At 40.6% G+C, this 21,327-nt stretch overlaps 2 protein-coding genes across 2 annotated transcripts; one reads left to right on the forward strand and one right to left on the reverse strand.

The window, feature by feature from the left end:
• Window positions 1-721: 721 nt before the first annotated feature.
• Window positions 722-13,810, forward strand: si:ch211-107o10.3 (uncharacterized protein LOC407663 homolog). The gene is made up of 7 exons (XM_064929880.1): window positions 722-969; window positions 2,672-2,812; window positions 2,910-3,101; window positions 9,230-9,391; window positions 10,787-10,903; window positions 11,107-11,311; window positions 11,485-13,810. Exons 1-7 carry the CDS (start codon window positions 894-896, stop codon window positions 11,579-11,581), a joined length of 990 nt encoding a protein of 329 aa, XP_064785952.1. The 5' UTR covers window positions 722-893; the 3' UTR covers window positions 11,582-13,810.
• A 668-nt stretch (window positions 13,811-14,478) lies between these two features.
• On the reverse strand, window positions 14,479-16,044 carry ankrd34c (ankyrin repeat domain 34C). The gene has a single exon (XM_064929879.1). It carries the CDS (start codon window positions 16,042-16,044, stop codon window positions 14,479-14,481), a length of 1,566 nt encoding a protein of 521 aa, XP_064785951.1.
• Window positions 16,045-21,327: the final 5,283 nt, after the last annotated feature.

Consider the following 21,327-nt stretch of genomic DNA (forward strand, 5'->3'; position numbering starts at 1 on the left):
CGTTTCGCCATATCAAAGAGGTATAATTCATTCAATAGGCATTATATAATTAATTGCATTTATTTTTAAATTTGATTTATTTTACCAGGTAAGTTGACTGAGAACACGTTCTCATTCACAGCAACGACCTGTGGAATAGTTACAGGGGAGGGGAGGGGAGGGGAGGGGGGGATGAATCAACACATTGTAAACTGGGGATGATTAGGTGGCCATGATGGTACAGTATGAAGACCAGATTGGAAATTTAGCCAGGACACCGGGGTTAACACCCCGACTCTTACGATAAGTGCCATGGGATCTTTAGTGACCACAGAGAGTCAGGACACCCGTTTAACGTCCCATCTGAATGACATCACACTACACAGGGCAATGTCCCCAATCACTGACATTGGCATTGCCTAAATGTGGCCCAAGAAAGATGTTATCTTCTCAGTGGTGTTTTGTATACAGTCTATGTTTTGATCAATCACGTTTATGGGTTTGATTGACTTCCTGCACTGATTGTCGGCCTATGAACAATAACTTGACACTGCTTGTTCTATCAGCTTCACCTGATGGAATAATATTAATGATTTTGTTTATTGTAAGTGGACGTGGAGCGACCTCTGCTGGAGGAATATTGTAGATGAAACAATGGGCAACCCAGCATATGATTGGTCCAATGGATGGACCAATAGGATTCCCCGTTCTGTAACACGTTGTTTATTTGACCTTCCAGTACTTCCTGATTCCACATTACGTCACATTGATAAACAGTTTTATTTCGACAAAGTTGAAATGTATGAGATTGATCTGAGTTGAATTAACTAGAGGTTCTCCTGGTTCTTTTCGCTGAATAGCAATATTGAAGAGAGGTTACTTCTACAGTCAGTAGCAGTTAAAGAACTGATAACATGCAGAACTACGGTAAAGCAATAAATACTTTTTTTGGACAATATCCGACGGGGATCGCTCTTATCACAGTCACAGGTAAAAAAATATATTAAAAAACATTATTGTTTTAATTATCACAGGTCCTTTATGAAATGTAACAACAACGTAAGTAGTGTAGCAAAGTCGTTCCACCTAATTTTAACATTCTGTCAAAAAGCACATGTTCAACATAATAAAAAACTATTTTACATGTCTCAAGAGGTATATATAATTTCATATGATATATATATATTGACGATTTCATCTTTAAATAAGCCATAAATCAGCTTGTGACGGGGAAATGAAGCTAATTGTGTGCAACAGGGAGAGGCAATTGAATGCAAGTTTCACAAAACATTTGTTATTGTTAAAACATTTGTAGCCTGTCTATCTATAGGTAACAACAGGGTTATGCTCGAACTGCTCAGTTTTCCACAACAAAACACCAGAAAATGGCCAAAAAGAGTTAAAACAGTTAACCTGCTTTTACACTATGATTGACTATTAGTTCTTTTGTGGATAAAAATATATATAAATTAATAGTTTCACCATTTTAAAACAATGAATATAACATACTTTGAAAATGCAATATTGGTCCAAAATGTATAAATGTAAAGGGATGCAAAGGCACTCTTTTCATGGAACTGTAAGGACTGACGCTGGAGAAGAGAAGCAGGTACGGGGAGTCAACATTTAATTGGAACGGACATGAAAACAGGACAGAAACAGCGTCAGAATCGTGTAATACACAGTTAACAATTACTGCAGAAGTGGGGAACGGAGCTGGAGAACAGACACATGTAGGGGAGGTAATAAACAGGTGATCAAATGTATTTATATAGCCCTTCTTAGATCAGCTGATATCTCAAAGTGCTGTACAGAAACCCAGATTGAGTCCAGTTGAGTCCAATGAATCGCTGATGTGCATGACGAAGGAAGGCAGGTTTGCGTAATCATGGTGGCAGTAGTGCATAATGCAGGGCAGTCTGGCACCCTCTTTCCCTATTGCGATGTCATCATATCGGATTCTATCTTGCCCTATTCTGATGTTATCACATCAGATTCCACAGAAATAAGAATGTCAGAATCTGTCTGGCACTATTGTAATGTAATCAAATCAGATTCTGACTGGCCCTATTCTGATGTCATCACATCAGATTTCTGTCTCACCTTATTCTGATGTCATCCCATCAGAATCCATCTGGCCTTGTTGTGATGTCATCAAATCAGAGTCTGTCTGGCCTTGTTGTGATGTCATCACATCAGAGGATTTAACTTAGAGGTCCTATGAAACTGGGTTTAAAATTATACCCCTAGAAATGATGTCTAGCGTTATTGTGTTGTGATGTCATCACATCATATTCCCTCTGGCCCTGTGATGTCAACGTTTCGTCTGACTAGATACTGGATGTATTTTGTTCACCTGGTGTGCTAAGAGGGCGGATCTTGCATCTTTAGAATGGGACTTCTGAAACCTAACATCAAGATCACCAATTATGTCAGATTGAGCTTTTAAAGCTTAATTTCATATGAAAAATGAATTTAAAATCTTGGATTAAAATTTGATATGCTACCTATTTCTTTGAATAATTGTTTGACCAAATTAATCGGATTTACTTGTAAAGTTACTAAATGATGATTAATCATAAAAATGTATTACTTTAACTATCAAAAATCTACTTTAAAATACGTATAAATCATTTACAAATAAATTATAAAGTGTACCTCAATGTAAAGTGTTACCGTAATATTGTGACAGGAGTGGGGCTCTTTGCTCTGCGTAAATGGCTGGCTGGAGGGGTGTGTACGAGCAAAACCCGGCTGGACGGGAAGACTGTCCTTATCACCGGAGCCAACACTGGGATTGGGAAAGAGACTGCAGTTGACATGGCTAGCAGGGGTGAGCAACAAGTATTCAACTTCTTCTCTGTTCATTGGAGTTGGGCAGTTGATTTGAGGAGCTCACAGTGTAATGTCTGTTCTGTGTTTGGCCACAGGGGCGAGGGTTATTCTGGCCTGCAGGGACATGACAAGAGCCAATCAAGCTGCAGAGGGCATCAGGAGGAGGAGTGGCAATGAGAATGTGATTGTCAAAAAGTTGGACTTGGCATCCCTACAGTCTGTGCGACAACTAGCCAAAGAGATCCTGGAAAGTGAAGAGAGACTGGACATCCTTATTAATAATGCAGGTAGAGGGACACTTTTCAGCTAGCACATAACGTTATGAGCACCATATGTTTATTATATCTTGGTGAGAGCGTGGTTGTCCTATAGTTATTTTGCATACAACCTTCCCACAACTTTCTGGGAAAGGTGTAGAATAGTTGCTTAAACCTCTACAGGATTGGTGGGTCCCTTGCGGGATGGTCGAGCTAACGATTATTTCTGTTGGAAGTATTTAATAATTTCCAATTATGTCTACTTATGATAAGGTAAAAGGTTCATGTTTCTCTCTCCATATGATATGGTAAATACAGTGGGGTAAAAAAGTATTTCGTTAGCCACCAATTGTGCAAGTTCTCCCACTTAAAAAGATGAGAGGCCTGTAATTTTCATCATAGGTACACTTCAACTATGACAGACAAAATTAGAAGAACAAAAATCCAGAAAATCACATTGTAGGATTTTTAATTAATTAATTTGCAAATTATGGTGGAAAATAAGTATTTGGTCAATAACAAAAGTTTATCTCAATACTTTGTTATATACCCTTTGTTGGCAATGACAGAGGTCAAACGTTTTCTGTAAGTCTTCACAAGGTTTTCACACACTGTTGCTGGTATTTTGGCCCATTCCTCCATGCAGATCTCCTCTAGAGCAGTGATGTTTTGGGGCTGTTGCTGGGCAACACAGACTTTCAACTCCCTCCAAAGATTTTCTATGGGGTTGAGATCTGGAGACTGGCTAGGCCACTCCAGGACCTTGAAATGCTTCTTACGAAGCCACTCCTTCGTTGCCCGGGCGGTGTGTTTGTGATCATTGTCATGCTGAATGACCCAGCTACGTTTCATCTTCAATGCACTTGCTGATGGAAGGAGGTTTTCACTCAAAATCTCACGATACATGGCCCCATTCATTCTTTCCTTTGCAGAAAAACAGCCCCAAAGCATGATGTTTCAACCACCATGCTTCACAGTAGGTATGGTGTTCTTTGGATGTAACTCAGCATTCTTTGTCCTCCAAACACGACGAGTTGAGTTTTTACCAAAAAGTTATATTTTGGTTTCATCTGACATTCTCCCAATCTTCTTCTGTATCATCCAAATATTCTCTAGCAAACTTCAGACGGGCCTGGACATGTACTGGCTTAAGCAGGGGGACACGTCTGGCACTGCAGGATTTGAGTCCCTAGCGGCGTAGTGTGTTACTGATGGTAGGCTTTGTTACTTTGGTCCCAGCTCTCTGCAGGTAATTCACTCGGTCCCCCCGTGTGATTCTGGGAATTTTGCTCACCGTTCTTGTGATCATTTTTACCCCATGGGGTGAGATCTTGCGTGGAGCCCCAGATCGAGGGAGATTATCAGTGGTCTTGTATGTCTTCCATTTCCTAATTATTGCTCCCACAGTTGATTTCTTCAAACCAAGCTGCTTCCCTATTGCAGATTCAGTCTTCCCAGCCTGGTGCAGGTCTACAATTTTGTTTCTGGTGTCCTTTGACAGCTCTTTGGCCTTGGCCATAGTGGAGTTTGGAGTGTGACTGTTCGAGGTTGTGGACAGGTGTCTTTTATACTGATAACAAGTTCAAACAGGTGCCATTAATAAAGTTAGCGAGTGGAGGACAGAGGAGCCTCTTAAAGAAGAAGTTACAGGTCTGTGAGAGCCAGAAATCTTGCTTGTTTGTAGATGACCAAATACTTATTTTCCACCATAATTTGCAAATCAATTAAAAATCCTACAATGTGATTTTCTGGATTTTCTTTTCTCATTTTGTCTTTCATAGTTGAAGTGTACATATGATGAAAATTACAGGCCTCTCATCTTTTTATGTGGGAGAACTTGCACAATTGGTGGCTGACTAAATACTCTACATTTAAATGGTATTAATATTAATTTGGATATATTTCCATTAATTCCCATATATTCCTGTTAATTCCCATATATTCCTGTTAATTCCCACTGAAAGTTTCCACCTCTAAATATTCCCCAGAATGTGCAACCCTAGTTCCCAGCAAAGCACCATCACACCTACTCCTCCATGCTTCACGGTGGGACCCACACATGCGCATATCATCCGTTCACCTACTCTGCGTCTCACAAAGTCACGCCGGTTGGATCCAAAAATCTCAAATTTGGACTCATCAGACCAAAGGACAGATTTCCACCGGTCTAATGTTCATTGCTTGTGTTTCTTGGCTCAAGCAAGTCTCTTCTTCTTATTGGTGTCCATTAGTAGTGGTTTCTTTGTAGTAATTCGACCATGAAGGCCTGATTTACTCAGTCTCCTCTGAACAGTTGATGTTGAGATGTGTGCGATACTTGAACTCTGTGAAGCATTTATTTGGGCTGCAATTTGAGGTGCAGTTAACTCTAATGAACTTATCCTCTGCAGCAGAAGTAACTCTGGGTCTTCCTTTCCTGTGGTGGTCCTCATGAGAGCCAGTTTCTTCATAGCGCTCAATGGATATGCGACTGCACTTGAAGAAACTTTACCAAAGTTCTTTACATTTTCCAGATTGACTGACCTTCATGTCTTAAAGTAATCTTTGGTTATTTGAGTTGTTCTTTCCATAATATGGACTTGGTCTTTTAACAAATAGGGCTATCTTCTGTATCCGCCCCCTACCTTGTCACAACACAATTGATTGGCTCAAACGCATTTAGAAGGAAAAATTATCCACAAATGAACTTTTAACAATGCACACCTGTTAATTAAAATGCTTTCCAAGCAACTAACCTAATGAAGCTGGTTGAGAGAATGCCAGAGTGTGCAAAGCTGTCATCAAGGCAAAGGGTGGCTACTTTGAAGAATCTCAAATATAAAATATATTTTGATTTGTTTAAAACTTGTTATGGCTTTAATCCCGATATCGGGATAAGTGTCATCAACAACCGCTGAATAGCATAGTGCTACATTCAAAAATTACTACAAATATTTCAATTCATGAAATCACAAGTGCAATATCGGAAAACACAGTTTATCCTTTTGTTAATCCACCTGTCGTGTTAGATTTTGAAATTATGCTTTTCAGCGAAAGCAATCCAAGCATTTGTGTAAATTTAAGTACACTTAGCATCAGGAAGCTTGGTCACAAAAATCAGAAAAGCAATCAAATTAATTGTTTACCTTTGATGATGATGTTCGGATGTTTTCACTCACGAGACTCCCAGTTACACAACAAATGTTCTGTTTGTTCCATAAAGATGATTTTTATATCCAAAATACCTCCGTTTGTTTGTTGCGTTATGTTCAGAAATCCACAGGAAAGAGCGGTCATGACAGCGCAGACGAAAATTCCAAATAGTTTCCATAATGTCCACAGAAACATGTCAAACGTTTTTTATAATCAATCCTCAGGTTGTTTTTAAAATATATAATCAATAATATATCAACCGCAAATGTCTTTCACAGTAGGAGAGGGAAAAGCAATACCTATCCAAATTCTGTTGTGCGAGCAAAACTCATGTGACCACTTGATGCGATGTTATCGTTCTGGCTCATTTTTCAAAATAAAAGCCTGAAACTATGCTTGAAGACTGTTGACACCTTGAGGAAGCGATAGGAAAAGGAATCTGGTTCATATCCCTTTAAATCCAGCAAAGGGAGGCTATGGAACATGGAGTTTTCAAAATAGAAGCCACTTCCTGTTTTGATTTTCCGCAGTGTTTTGCCTGCAATATCAGTTCTGTTATACTCAGACAATATTTTGACAGTTTAGGAAACTTTAGAGTGTTTTCTATCCAATACTAATAATACTATGCATATATTAGCAACTGAGACTGAGGAGCTGGCTGTTTACAATGAGCACCTTTTCATCCAAGCTACTCAATACTGCCCCTGCAGCCATAAAAAGTTAACACTTCTGGTTGCTACATGATTCCAAATATTTTATTTAATAGTTTTGATGTCTTCACTATTATTCTACAATGTAGAAAATAGTAAAAATAAAGAAAAACGCTTGAATGAGTACGTGTGTCCAAACTTTTCATGGTACTGTATATGCAACAAATTTTCAACCAACAGGTTTCTGTGCCAAATCACCACACAACAATAAACAAAACATACCGACATGTTTTGCGTTTTCAACACCACAATAAATAGACTGTCAATCTCGACAGAAAACACATCCCTCCCTACCTTGTAGGCTTACCCAGTATAAAATGCACTTGTTGCAGAGTAAATTCTGCATAAATACATAGCACACATAAAAATACCTTCTGAGGTTAAATTCCCATGTGCCGAATAAAACATTTAAGTTAAATGGGTTTCCATTTTCAACTATGGACATACTGATGGTTTTGTCACAAAAAAATGTTGCGTAGGTACAGGTATAGCGAATGTGCCCACTATGGTTTTGGCACGTGAGCTCTAGCCAACAGATACAGTGCAGGTATAGCTTACTACATGATGAGATTATTTTGGACAATAGTATGCGATTATTATTATTATTTGTCAAATGGCAAGCATCGATCATCATGTCACCAGAATAAGATCCTCAATTTTTTTTGGAAGGAGCATCGACCTCATCACTGCGTTTTTTTACACCGCCCTGTGAAATTCATCATAATTTATTTAATCTGTAGGCTAATAAACTGCATGCTTTCCCAGGATGTGGAGAAATGTTTTATCAAACATTTAGGCTACTTTACTCCCATATAAAGGTTGGATGGAAACCTGGTTAATGTCAAGGATGCTGGAATTATATTTTGGATGATGCCCATGCCTACAGGATAATTTTTTGAAGTAGCATAATCAGATTAAAACATTGTGCCACATATAAAAAGTAATACATTAAACGTGTTAGCTTTTAGGTGCGTGAGGAATAGCCACTCGGATTGGAGAGGAGGCAGAGCATGTGTTAAGCTTTCCTGAATAACTGGGCCTGCTGGTAGTGTATGTGTTCACATTATTATAGGATGACTTGGGAGCATGATGATTAAAAACAGACAGTGTGTTCAGTATCAAAAGTAGATATACAGCCAGACTGGCCTACTTCTGTGCCGTTCTGTGTCTTTCTATTGACTGTTGAGAGTACTGATCCAAATCAAATGAAACATTAAAATCCCTGGGCTTTTGCGCCATTATTTTATTTACAAAGGACATTTTCACCTGCAGCCTAGAGTAGTATCGAATGTTGTACTCACTTGATAATAATAATGCAATTATTCAGCTAGGCTCGTCTAGGTAGGATCATTGTATTGTCCATTAACAAGATCATGAGAGGAGATTTTTTTTTATCTGTGTGTGTCATGTCTTCACTGTTCATTCATTAATTCTTCCTATTTGTTCTGGTTGATTCATAAAAAATGTTGATGCAGCTTTGAATGTTTTTATATGCGGTATGATTGCTAGTTAGCCTATTGCAGACCTGGACAAACAATCCCCTTACCACTGTTGTCACTATGAATGGTGGATCGAGGGCAGGATAGAAGGTTAGACTGGTAGACTATACTGATCCGTGAAATAGTAAAGTTAGCACCCAGAACAGCGTAGAGCATACGGGAAATACCAAAACACCTTGATATAAGGAAGGAGCATGTGAGCAGATAAGGAAATTTGGCTAGGATGGAAGAAATTATATAGTAAAACCTGCAACTAGTGGATGTAAACCACGGGGGAATTTATATATATATATATATATATATATATATATATATATATATATATATATATATATAAAAATATATATATAAAAATATATTTAAAAAAATAATAATAAATCGCACAGCCCTTCCATGTGCACAATAAAAAAAACACGTTTTTACCCTCCCCAAAGCAACAAATACAAGTTTAACAACCCTCTCCTATTTTGGACCACCCCTCCCCCAGTAAATTACGATCTGTCCCTTAGCAAGCGTGGTAAAGTTGCACTAATCAGCTGTGCTCATTGGCAATAGTGTAATACGGGACTGACATTCTGCACGTGGCTTATTTATAGTAAAGTAGGAGGAGTGTCATGATGCTGTGCTGTTGATGAGAAGATTGTAAACATTAGATATAAATTCCTTCTGTGCCCATAGAAGAGAAAATAATGTGAATTATATTGTGCTTACTAAATTAAGTGAGCAATCCATTCAGACCAGCCTTACTGATTGAACCTATGTTATCAACTACATTTCAGGGAGAAGACTAACTTTTCTTCTCTATGTCTGTTGATAGGTATCATGAGCTGTCCAAAATGGCAGACTGAAGATGGCTTTGAGATGCAGTTTGGTACCAACCACTTAGGCCACTTTTTATTGACAAATTGCCTTTTGAATCTCCTTAAGAAATCAGTCCCAAGCCGTATTGTCAACGTCTCCAGTTTAGCTCATGAAAAAGGTATCATTTTGTGTTGGTCATTTACGATATAAAACAATGATTCAGTGTTTATAGGATTTATGATTGATTGCCCAAACAAAATCCATGATTTAGCCTGTAATTATTATTTTCATGTACATGTACCTTCAGAAATATTCAAACCCCTTGACTTATTCCACATTTTGTTGTGTAACAGCCTGAATTCAAAATGGATTAAATAGATTTTTCTCACCCATTTACACACAATACCCCAAATTACAAATTGAAAACATGTTTTAAGTTTAGCAAATGTATTGAAAATGAAATAGAGAAATATCTCATTTACAAAAGTATTCACACCCCTGAGTCAATACCTTGTAGAAGCACCTTTGGCAGCGATTACAGCTGTGAGTCTTTCTGGGTACGTCTCTAAGAGCTTTTCACTCCAGGATTGTGAAACATTTGCCCATTATTCTTTTCAAAATGCTTCAAGCTCTGTCAAATATTATATTATTTTAAATTTTATCCCCTTTTTCTCCCCAATTTCGTGGTATCCAATTGTTAGTAGCTACTATCTTGTCTCATCGCTACAACTCCCGTACGGGCTCAGGAGAGACGAAGGTTGAAAGTCATGCGTCCTCACAACCCAACCAAGCCGCACTGCTTCTTAACACAGCGCGCATCCAACCCGGAAGCCAGCCGCACGCAGGAGACACCGTGCACCTGGCAACCTTGGTTAGCGTGCACTGCGCCCGGCCCGCCACAGGAGACGCTGGTGTGCGATGAGACAAGGATATCCCTACCGGCCAAACCCTCCCTAACCCGGACGACGCTATGCCAATTGTGCGTCTTACCATAGATTTTTAAGTAGATTTAAGTAAAAACTGTAACTTGGCCACTCAGAAACATTCACTGTCTTCTCGGTAAGCAACTCCAGTGTAGATTTGGCCTTGTGTGTTAGGTTATTGTCCTGCTGCAAGGTGAATTCATCTCCCAGTGTCTAGTGGAAAACAGACTGAACCAGGTTTTCCTCTAGCATTTTGCCTGTGCTTAGCTCCATTCCGTTACATTTCTATCCTGAAAACCTCCCCAGTCCTTAATGATTACAATCACTCCTGAATTTATTTAGGCTTGCAATAACAAAGGGTTGGAATACTTATTGACTCATTTCAGCCTTTTCTTTTTAATTAATTTCTAATAATTTTGATAAACATATTTCCACTTTGACATTATGGGGTATTTTGTGTAGACCAGTGACACCAAATCTAAATGTAAACCATTTAAAATTCAGGCTGTAACACAACAACATTTGGAAAAAGTCAAGTGGTATGAATACTTCCTAAAGGCACTGTTTGCTTAGTGTTAGACCATGTTTTGACATTATATCCATATGTGACTTGCTATGTTCCACTGAATAATTATACTTTTTTTCAACAGGCAAGATCTATTTTGATGACATAAACTTAGATAAAGATTACAGTCCATGGAAAAGCTACCGGCAAAGTAAGCTAGCTAATGTGCTCTTTACTAGGGAGCTGGCAACACGACTACAAGGTGATTCAACTCCGCTGCACAGCATCTTTTCATTTTACAGCATGCATTTGGAAGTATGTTCGTAACACTGTTTGGCATAACAAAGGCACGAAGTGCATGGTGTGTTGCATCTCTCTTCAATAGAGTCTCTGCAGACTCACTGCATTGAATTAGGCTGATAGATGACATTACCTGTGTTTGTGTGTGTTTCTCTGTGACTGTAGGAACTGGAGTAACTACATACAGCCTCCATCCTGGAGTCATCCGGACTGAGCTTGGTCGGCACTTCTGGCCCACCATGCCCCTGTGGAAAAGAGCCATCTTCAAGACTCTTAGTTTTTGGCTCAAGTCCCCTAGAGAGGGAGCCCAGACCACCATCCACTGTGCCGTAGAAGAAAGCCTGGCAGATGTCAGTGGACTCTACTACAGGTCAGATGCCATTAGAGCTTGTTTTTGTCTAACCTTAACTTCTTTTCACAGTGGGTGTTACATTGCATGCTTACAGAATATGGATCTAGATAAGATTAATACTAGGATATGTTCGATTTGTGTCATTAACTGTGTGTGTGTGTTTGGAATCTTTTTTTCTGTCCTGGCTACAGTGACTGCACCCCAAAAACTGTGGCCCCTCAGGGCCAGGATGATGCAGCTGCCAAGAAACTGTGGGACCTGAGTGCCTCCATGGTTGGTCTGGCATGATGGACCTGGTTACCACTAGGACTGGCCTAGCCTTTAGAATGTTGACATACAGTTGAAGTCAGAGGTTTACATACACTTAGGTTGGAGTCATTAAAACATGTTTCTCAACCACTCCACAAATTTCTTGTTAACAAACTATAGTTTTGGCAAGTCGGTTAGGACATCTACTTTGTGCACGACACAAGTAATTTTCCCAACAATTGTTTACAGACAGATTATTTCACTTATAATTCACTGTATCACAATTTCAGTGGGTCAGAAGTTTACATACACTAAGTTGACTGTGCCTTTAAACAGCTTGGAAAATTCCAGAAAATTATGTCATATCTTTAGAAGCTTCTGACAGGCTAATTGACATAAGTTGAGTCAATTGGAGGTGTACCTGTGGATGTATTTCAAGGCCTACCTTCAAACTCAGTGCCACTTTGCTTAACATCATGGGAAAATCGAAAGAAATCAGCCAAGACGTCAGAAAATAAATTGTAGACCTCCACAAGTCTGGGAGCAATTTCCAAACTGCTGAAGGTACCACGTTCATCTGTACAAACAATAGTATGCAAGTATAAACACCATGGGACCATGCAGCCGACATACCCCTCAGAAAGGAGACGCGTTCTGTCTTCTAGAGATGAACGTACTTTGGTGAGAAAAGTGCAAATCAATCCCAGAACAACAGCAAAGGACCTTGTGAAGATGCTGGAGGAAACAGGTACAAAAATATCTATATCCACAGTAAAACGAGTCCTATATCGACATAACCTGAAAGGCCTCTCAGCAAGTAAGGAGCCACTGCTCCAAAACCGCCATAAAAAGACCAGACTACGGTTTGCAACTGCACATGGGGACAAAGATCATACCTTTTGGAGAAATGTCCTCTTTTCTGATGAAACAAAAATAGAACTGTTTGGCCATAATGACCATTGCTATGTTTGGAGGAAAAAGGAGGAGGCTTGCAAGCCGACGAACACTATCCCAACCGCGAAGCATGGGTGTGGCATCATCATGTTGTGGGGGTGCTTTGTTGCAGGAGGGACTGGTGCACTTCACAAAATAGATGGCATCATGAGGGAGAAAAATTAGTTAGATTTATTGAAGCAACATCTCAAGACATCAGTCAGGAAGTTAAAGCTTGGTCGCAAATGGGTCTTCCAAATGACCCCAAGCATACTTCCAAAGTTGTGGCAAAATGGTTTAAGGACAACAAAGTCAAGGTATTGGAGTGACCATCACAAAGCCCTGACCTCAATCCTATACAAAATGTGTGGGCAGAACTGAAAAAGCGTGTGCGAGCAAGGAGGCCTACAAACCTGACTCAGTTACTCCAGCACTGTCAGGAGGAATGGGCCAAATTTCACCCAACTTATTGTGGGAAGTTTGTGGAAGGCTACCCGAAATGTTTGACCCAAGTTAAACAATTTAAAGGCAATGCTACCAAATACTAATTGAGTGTATGTAAACTTCTGCTTTAAATGTGATTAAAGCTGAAATTAAAGCTGAAATAAATCCTTCTCTCTACTATTATTCTGATATGTCACATTCTTAAAATAAAGTGGTGATCCTAACTGACAGGGAATTTTTACTGGGATTAAATGTCAGGAATTGTGAAAAACTGAGTTTAAATGTATTTGGCTGAGGTGTATGTAAACCGACTTCAGCTGTATTACCATCTGATGATGATGAACTGTGAAATGCATCCAAACCTCATTGCATTCAGTAAGAAACTGTTGAATAACATTTGCTTTAGAGACATTTATTTAGAATACACAGCAAACTACATACAAAAATACTATGCATCGAAATATGTTAACGTGAGCCTTTTAAACAGAATGAATGTCTCATAGTTAAGTTACATGGAAGCTGTATGAACTTTTACTTTGCCATAAGTGTAAATTCTATTCTAGGGGAACAAGGTTCACCAAGTCTGTATTTACGTACGTTTGTAGTATACACATATTATGTTGTCTTGTCATGGAACTGATGTATGAAAATACATGTGCTATATCTACAAAACATTTAGAGAAACAACATACATTTTTCTCTTGGGTAATTTAAAACCTACCATAATAAAGTGCTGATTTACGTAATCTCTTAAATTGTATTTAGCTAAGGCATATAAGTCATACATGGTTTGTTTATACTCTGAGCCTTTCATATTGGGCATTAAACCAACGGCACGAAAACAAAACATCTTGTGGTTGCATTATGAACGATAAATTACTTTTTGATCCACCCTCTTTTCCGATAATTTGTCTGGAAGGCACTGTGTACAAGTTTGCTACAAAACAATCAACCTCAATTTAACACTAAAGCTACAACATACCCCCATCTGCATGTTGCACTAATAACAACATTCTATACAACCAGATGACTTGTTGGCTACACATGTACCTCCTACTGTATGTGTTCTTAGGATTGCACATCTAAAGGATTTGAGGTGCCGACGAGGATTATTTTTCATATACTTATGGTCAAATAATTTGTATGATTTTCAAATACTTTTTTTTTTTATATATATATATATCTCAGCCAACCCTGTTCCTGGAGAGCTACCATCCTTTTTGCTCTAACTCTAATTTAGCGCACCTGATTCTAATAATTAGCTGGTTGATACAAGGAATCAGTTTCGCGAAATTCTACAGGAGGGTAGCTCTTCAAGAACACGGTTAGAGGAGCCATGCGTTAGATGTTGCTAGTGTCTAACCTGTAACGTTTAATAGGTGGTGCTAATATTCTAAGAGAATCCATAACATTTACAACTTTATACTGGTAAGCAAGTTATATCCATGTTCCACTGGTTTTCTAAGAGGAAATGTTGAAATTCCAATCAACAAAATTTCCTTTAGAAATGTTAGCCTTATTTTATGTTAACAGTGGTACATCTACAAACAATGAGTCCACTACAGCTCCTCAAAAGCAGAGAGCTGCTTCATTTGCTCCACTTGCATAGAGTGCCTCCTTACAAGTTTTTTTTTTGACTTGAGCTGGCCTCTCTTTGGTGAGTTTGGTGCTACTGGAGCTATTGACATGAAACCTGAGGCAAGAGGGGATGAGGGCTTGCTGCTGGCTCCGATGTCTGGGATCGGAGGGTTGGGGTTGACGTTCAGTGGGGGTAGATGGCCAGGCCGGGTATGGGAAATGTAGTCCATCAGCAGAGTCCCCGAACCTCGCCTCTCCAAGAGGCCTGGTGCACGGCGACGTGCTGTGCTAGGTGATGATGTGCTGGCATTGCTGTCTAGGGACTCCCTGGAGCTGGTCAGCATGGCTAATGGAGATGTGTTGAGTTTCCTCCTCTCTAGAGGAACCTTAGGAGAGTCCAGCATTCCAGAGTCTGAGTACAGCTGGGAGTCTGAGTCATAGTGGTCAGTGCCCAGCCGTCTCCTGTAGACCGGGTCTCTCAAGCTAGCTGGCACACTGTTGCTGCTACTATCCTGGTCTGCAGGGACGGTGCTACGCCGGGCCAGGGGCTGGTGCTGACACAAAGACCTCTCATAGGCCGATTTGGAAGTTAGAGGGACAGACAATGAGGATGACATTTGTGGGAACAACACATCCTTGCCATCCACACTGTTTTGTCGAGACATAGTCAATCTCTTGGACAGGGCAAGTCCATTGACGCCTGTGACAACCTCCTCAGAGGTGGCTCTCTTACTCTCCTCGTGGGCCGCAGCTGCAGCCAGGACGGAGGGAGCGATCAGCCCCCACGGCTCTGACTGCAGACGCTTCAGCTGGGGTAAACGAGCACGCTTGGGGTTGGCTGGTCGCCGTGTGGGAGAGGTTGGCCCATTGGGAAGCTTTGCTGCTGTGCTGGATGATGTTTTCAACTTTGTCTGGAAACTGAAGATAGTGTTGTGCTGCTCGGCTGAGTTAGGTGAGGGGGAGGTGTTGAGCTGAATGTCAGAGGGAGTGGTGCAGAATGCAGGGGAGCACCTATCCTCTAGCTCTGGGGAAGGGGGGACATTAAGGTACTGCTTGGTGGTTTTGGTGCCAGAGGGTGACTTGTCTGTGGTGATAATGATTACTTCTTTGCCCTTGGCCTTACATGCATCTAGGAGAACCTTTAGGGTCTCCTTATCATCGACATTGACTGCATAGACCAAAGCAGAAGCCCCACTCCTGTCTTCGAGACTTGGGTCAGCCCCATTGGTCAACAGGTGGGACACCACCTCATGTCCCGCCCTCTGGCTACAGGCGTGCATCAGGGCTGTCCGGCCTGCTTTGTCCTGGATGTTAGGGTCAGCCTTATTATCCAGCAGGTACTTGACCAGCTTTGCCTTGCTGACACTCTGCAGGTCGCTGTGTTTGGACATGCAGGCCACCATGAGCGGTGTCTCTCCTCGCTCGTTGCTCTCATTAATATAGGCACCCCCCTCAAGCAGGAGCCTGGTGAGCCGCAGGCGTCGGAGCCATACCGCTTTCAGAAGCGAATTCCCGTCTGTCCGCAGCTCCAGTATGTCTGCCATCATCTCCAAGACAACCACAGATACCGCCCTCCCTCAGTGGTGAAAGGCAGTCACAACCTGCAGCCCTTCAAACAAAGTATTGATTTATTTCATTATATTTTGTTCAATCCATAGGTCTGCTCAATGATTCATCTAGTATTATCACACATGGAGTCATCACAATGGATAATTTCCAAGCTTCTCAAGACTACCACCAGGAGGCAGTCTGTGTTCAGTAAAAATCACTTTTGAAGACATGGACAGGTATGTCAATTATGGACGAAACTGTATACCTATTTAGGTGGCGTTATTGTCAAAACATGAAACTGATTGTAGCAATGAAAAACATATAACCTTTATATACCCTGATGAAGACGGCGTGGCTGTCAGGAACGTTGGTTATACAATTATTGCATCTGAGCTCCTAGAGTGCGACTTTCCTTTTCTTTTTCTAGGGGCCTAATCTTGTCACATGTATCTTCTGTAAGTTTCGATCTCCCTGTGTAAAACAAGTTAGATGGAAGAATGTGCGTTTTAGGCTATATGTAGGCTAAACGTTCTGTATTTAAATCAAGCCATTTATCTTGAATGTATTGCTTGCTAGATGGAGATGGATAACCTTAGCCTAGTATTTTAACTTTTTTTTGTTGTTGCTCTGTAATTGACCAATTAATCCCAGATCCAAGACTATAAATTCATTAGTTCGAGCTTTTAGATAATAAAATACCAAAAATACAGAACATGACATATGGAGATAATCATATGGTTGTAGAAGAAAACAGCCTCACCATGAGCGTTAACATCCTGTGCATAGCATAAGAGTGCCTACAGCAAAACCATCTACTTTGCTATTTTTTCTTACAAGACTCGATGACAAGTAAGATCTGTCTTGGTGTAGGCTACCTAATGTGCATGATCGAGTAAATAAGTATTACCATCATCCTCGCGCTATCGCGTAGAATAGTCTATAGCGCGTCGCTGTCCATGGTCCTCATTGTGAATAACTTGTTAGACGCGCGTCTGGTAGAAAACGTTTTAACTACACAATTCATAATATGTTGCACAATGTAAGCTACATTTGTTTATACACTTGTACTATACTATGATCCCTGTGTCATTAAAATAAAGTATTAGCAACAGAAGTCGCCTAAAAAGGACTTCAATTTAAGGTGTTGGCTATATGCTCCTAACGTTTCATATTCTCATTAGCTAAACTATCTTAAATGATCGAATCATAGTAGGCTTCTCAAAAAGTGTGTGTTCTATACAATGTTAGTATGAAATTACATGAGTGGTATATTAATGTTGATTATGTATGTTTTCAGCAAGAAAAAAATCTGCATTCATCCACATGGTTTTATACAAAATATCAAGAAGGTTTAACTGTCATTCAACCATGTATCTTACCTGATCCAGGCTTGTCATATTCAAAGGTGCACCCAGTGTTTTGTCATTACCTATCCTGAAACATAATGAAAATAAAAGTTTTCAAATGGTTCTTCGTTATAGTCCCTGAATTTAATCGGAGGTTCTCAAATACTGTCCTAGTTTAGGTTAAGAGCTTTTGCACCATAGCGCATCATGTTGGTCGCTTTTGTTATGGAAACGCAATAGATCAGTCCAATAGGCGGCATTCCTTTCACTGCGCAAGAATCACAACCTCAATCTACTGGAGGTATAAATAACTTTGTTTTGCCTGGTGAATGAAACGTGCATTTTCTTGACGTCAGAGTCGACAAAAATAAAGATTGCTTCTGGTGAGAACCTGTCACATTTTTCATGTCTACAGCACACAAACAAACCTACCTTCCAATAAAATGTTCACAGTTTCATAACACATTTATAATTACATTTTTTTAATGGCTTAGGCTATATTCCACTCCCACGAGATAGGAAGAATCAAGATTTCAGTGTTTAAATAAAGGTCATCAAAGTATAATTTAATATTTTTGTACACTGGAAGTTTATAGCCTACAGTTTAAAATGATCATTCACATGAACTTGCCAGATGTTGTTCCAGAGAGGTGGCGGTCACCTGTTTCTGTCCTACTTTTCTTTATATTCTCAGGTGCCCCAAAAACGTCTTTGTACACTTACAACTACAGTGCATTTTAAAACACTGTTTCAAGAACATGTCTTAGCTATACCTTTCCAAATGGACAGAAGTAGAAATCGTGTGCTGATGTTGGGTTCAGTACACACACACAAATGAGGGTTCCACAAGGGTTCTTTGGGAAGGGTGTTGGTTCTGTGGAACCATACTGATCCAAAGGTCCCTTTGATCACTTCAATGGTTCTTTGCAGTTCAATAAAGGGTTCTCTCCTCTTTTAGTGATAATTAAAATGTAGGGCCAGTGGCTCATTCAAATATTTGGGGGCGTGGTTTGTTCACAGCTCTTTTTTGTGCAACCATGCAGTGAGTGTTATTCCAGTTTTTCGAATGTTATGTTATCTGTTATATGTCTATGGTCAGTGATGGTGTCTTGTGTAAGTCTCACGAATGGCCTTGTCAATTGTGAACTATTGACTAAGTCTGTAGTTCTCAACTCTCCCCTCAGGGACCCCCAGCCATTCCAGACGTAGAAAACCTGATTCAACTTGTTAATAAACACAATCATAAATCCTATGGAATTTTAACAAAATAATATGGCTATTAAAAACCCTGTATGGTTCTTCAAAGAACCTTTTGAGATAAAGGTTCTTTATAGATCCATTCACCATAAAGGGTTCTATATAGCCCCAAAAAGTAACCATAGCGTAACCCTTTTTTGGTGCTATATACACTATATAACAAAAGTATGTGGACACCTGCTTGTCAAACATCTCCTTCAAAAATCATGGGCATTCATATGGAGTTGGTCCTCCCCCCTTTGCTGCTATAACAGCCTCCACTTTTCCACAAGATGTTGGAATTTTGCTGTGCGAACTCTCTTCCATTCAGCCATGAGCATTCGTGAGGTCGGGGAAGGATGTTGGGCAATTAGGCCCACAGTCATCGTTCCAATTCATCCCAAAGGTATGCAATGGGGTTGAGGTAAGGGCTCTGTGCAGGCCAGTCAAGTTCTTCCACATCGATCTCGACAAACCATTTCTGTATGGACCTCGCTTTGTGCACGGGGGCATTGTCATGCTGAAACAAAAAATATAGCACCACCTAAAAGAGTTCCTCTATGGTTATAAGCCAAAGAACCCTTATTTGGCACTATATAGAACCATTTGTTTTAGTGTGTAGCCTAATCATATGAGGGTGCCCGTATGCCCAAGACATCAAAATTGTCAATTGGTTGCCCTCCTGAACTCGAGAACAAATGCACTGGATATTTCTTGGATGTATTCTATTGCAAGATCTTGAAAACAGGACATGTTTACAGCACAATTAAAGAAGCCAAAACTTGTTCCAGCCATCACAGCCATACCACCAAATAGGGACATTTCTATTTTTAGGTTGCTATGAGACAGCAGAGAGCGATGAAGATCTCAGCTTTGCAAGGAACAGGTAATCAGAACAATAACATTGCACCAAGAAACAAGAGGGCTCTTCAGTCATTTAACAACATGTATTTGTTGATGTTTTCCATTTGCACAAAGAATCCCAAAGCCCATTGATCATTAGCCCGTATGACCCCAGCAGCTCTCCTCGAAGGAGATGGACTAATCACTTTAATACCCACCCAAACACTACTCTGCTGTTGCAGGACTTCAACAGTCAAGGACGCCAGTGACACCCCCCCCCAGCTAGTGATTGTTTGGCAGACTCCTGTGGAATGTTGTTATTTACCAGGAAGGCACAAGGGAGAGGTGGCTTATGGAACAGCAGGGAGTCCCCTACTTCCATGTTTTGTGTTCATCCCAGGAACTAACAGAGAGTCATTATGACTGTCTGGCTTTTCTGTAAAGGACCATTCCACATAGTTTTTGGTACATACACCACTTAAACAGAGAGAGGTAATCCAAGGGAAGGGCATTGTCTCGATGTAGGTCTCTGAGAAGTAAACATTTGGTAAAATATAATGGATTGCACCCCTGTGTTGTCAAGCAACAAGAAATGATAAGGTGTTATCTCAGTTTACTTGAGCAAGTGGCCTGGGATATGATATTGTGCAACATACTGTATTTCAATTATAAATTGTTGTTATATTTACAATTATTGGATGGATTGCAGTTACACGGAATGCTTCAGTTTGATTAAGAATAGGCATATGACATGCCATGATGGTAGATGCTGAAATCACAGGAGGCTGCTGAGGGGAGAACGGAAGGAAACCATGTGTTTGATGTAGTTATTTGATTCCATTCAACTGATTCCGCTCTAGTCATTAACGCAAGTCCGCTCTACCGAATGAAGGTGCCACTAACCTCCTGTGGCTGAAATAAGACAGTCTGTATCATTGTGAGGCTAGTCCAGGGGTAGACAACCCTGGTCCGGGAGTGCCGAAGACCAGATGTGTTGATTTTAAGCAGTCACTGAACTGATCAATTAGCTCATTTGGTCAGGTGCCTAGTTTGAACAAATCATGTAGTACCTGGTGCCACTCCAGGAACGGGGTCGCCAACCCCTGGGCTAGTCTATCCACACTGGTGCCACTCCAGGAACAGGGTCGCCAACCCCTGGGCTTGTCTATCCACACTGGTGCCACTCCAGGAACAGGGTCGCAAACCCCTGGGCTAGTCTATCCACACTGGTGCCACTCCAGGAACGGGGTCGCCAACCCCTGGGCTAGTCTATCCACACTGGTGCCACTCCAGGAACAGGGTCGCCAACCCCTGGGCTAGTCTATCCACACTGGTGCCACTCCAGGAACAGGGTCGCAAACCCCTGGGCTAGTCTATCCACACTGGTGCCACTCCAGGAACGGGGTCGCCAACCCCTGGGCTAGTCTATCCACACTGGTGCCACTCCAGGAAGAGAGATTATGGAGTGGGGATCAGAACACAGGGCAAAGCCATATTCCCCAAGCTTACCGGTCGATGCACGTTCATTAACATGGGAACTACAGGGACATAAGCAGTCTCCATATGATCTTTGCCCCAACGCTGCTGTCGTCAGCAGAATATTAAAGGGGAAATAAATAATAAAAGCAGAGAGAATAAGCGCTGTGCCCCATGGGAGCAGTTTCCATTTTCAGATATCTTACACCGCACCTGCTGCTCTACCTCCTTCTAAATATAACCTTTTTTTCTCTCGTCTCTGACACTGTGCGATGCTTCACGGTGGGCTAAAATAATAGGGGGTCTATTAATGGATGATATCTTTGAAAAGTTCGAGCTGGATATAAATGGAACAGCATTTTTCAAAATGAAGACATT

This window comes from Oncorhynchus masou, chromosome 22 (assembly GCF_036934945.1).
Source record: "Oncorhynchus masou masou isolate Uvic2021 chromosome 22, UVic_Omas_1.1, whole genome shotgun sequence".
Classification (NCBI taxonomy): domain Eukaryota; kingdom Metazoa; phylum Chordata; class Actinopteri; order Salmoniformes; family Salmonidae; genus Oncorhynchus; species Oncorhynchus masou.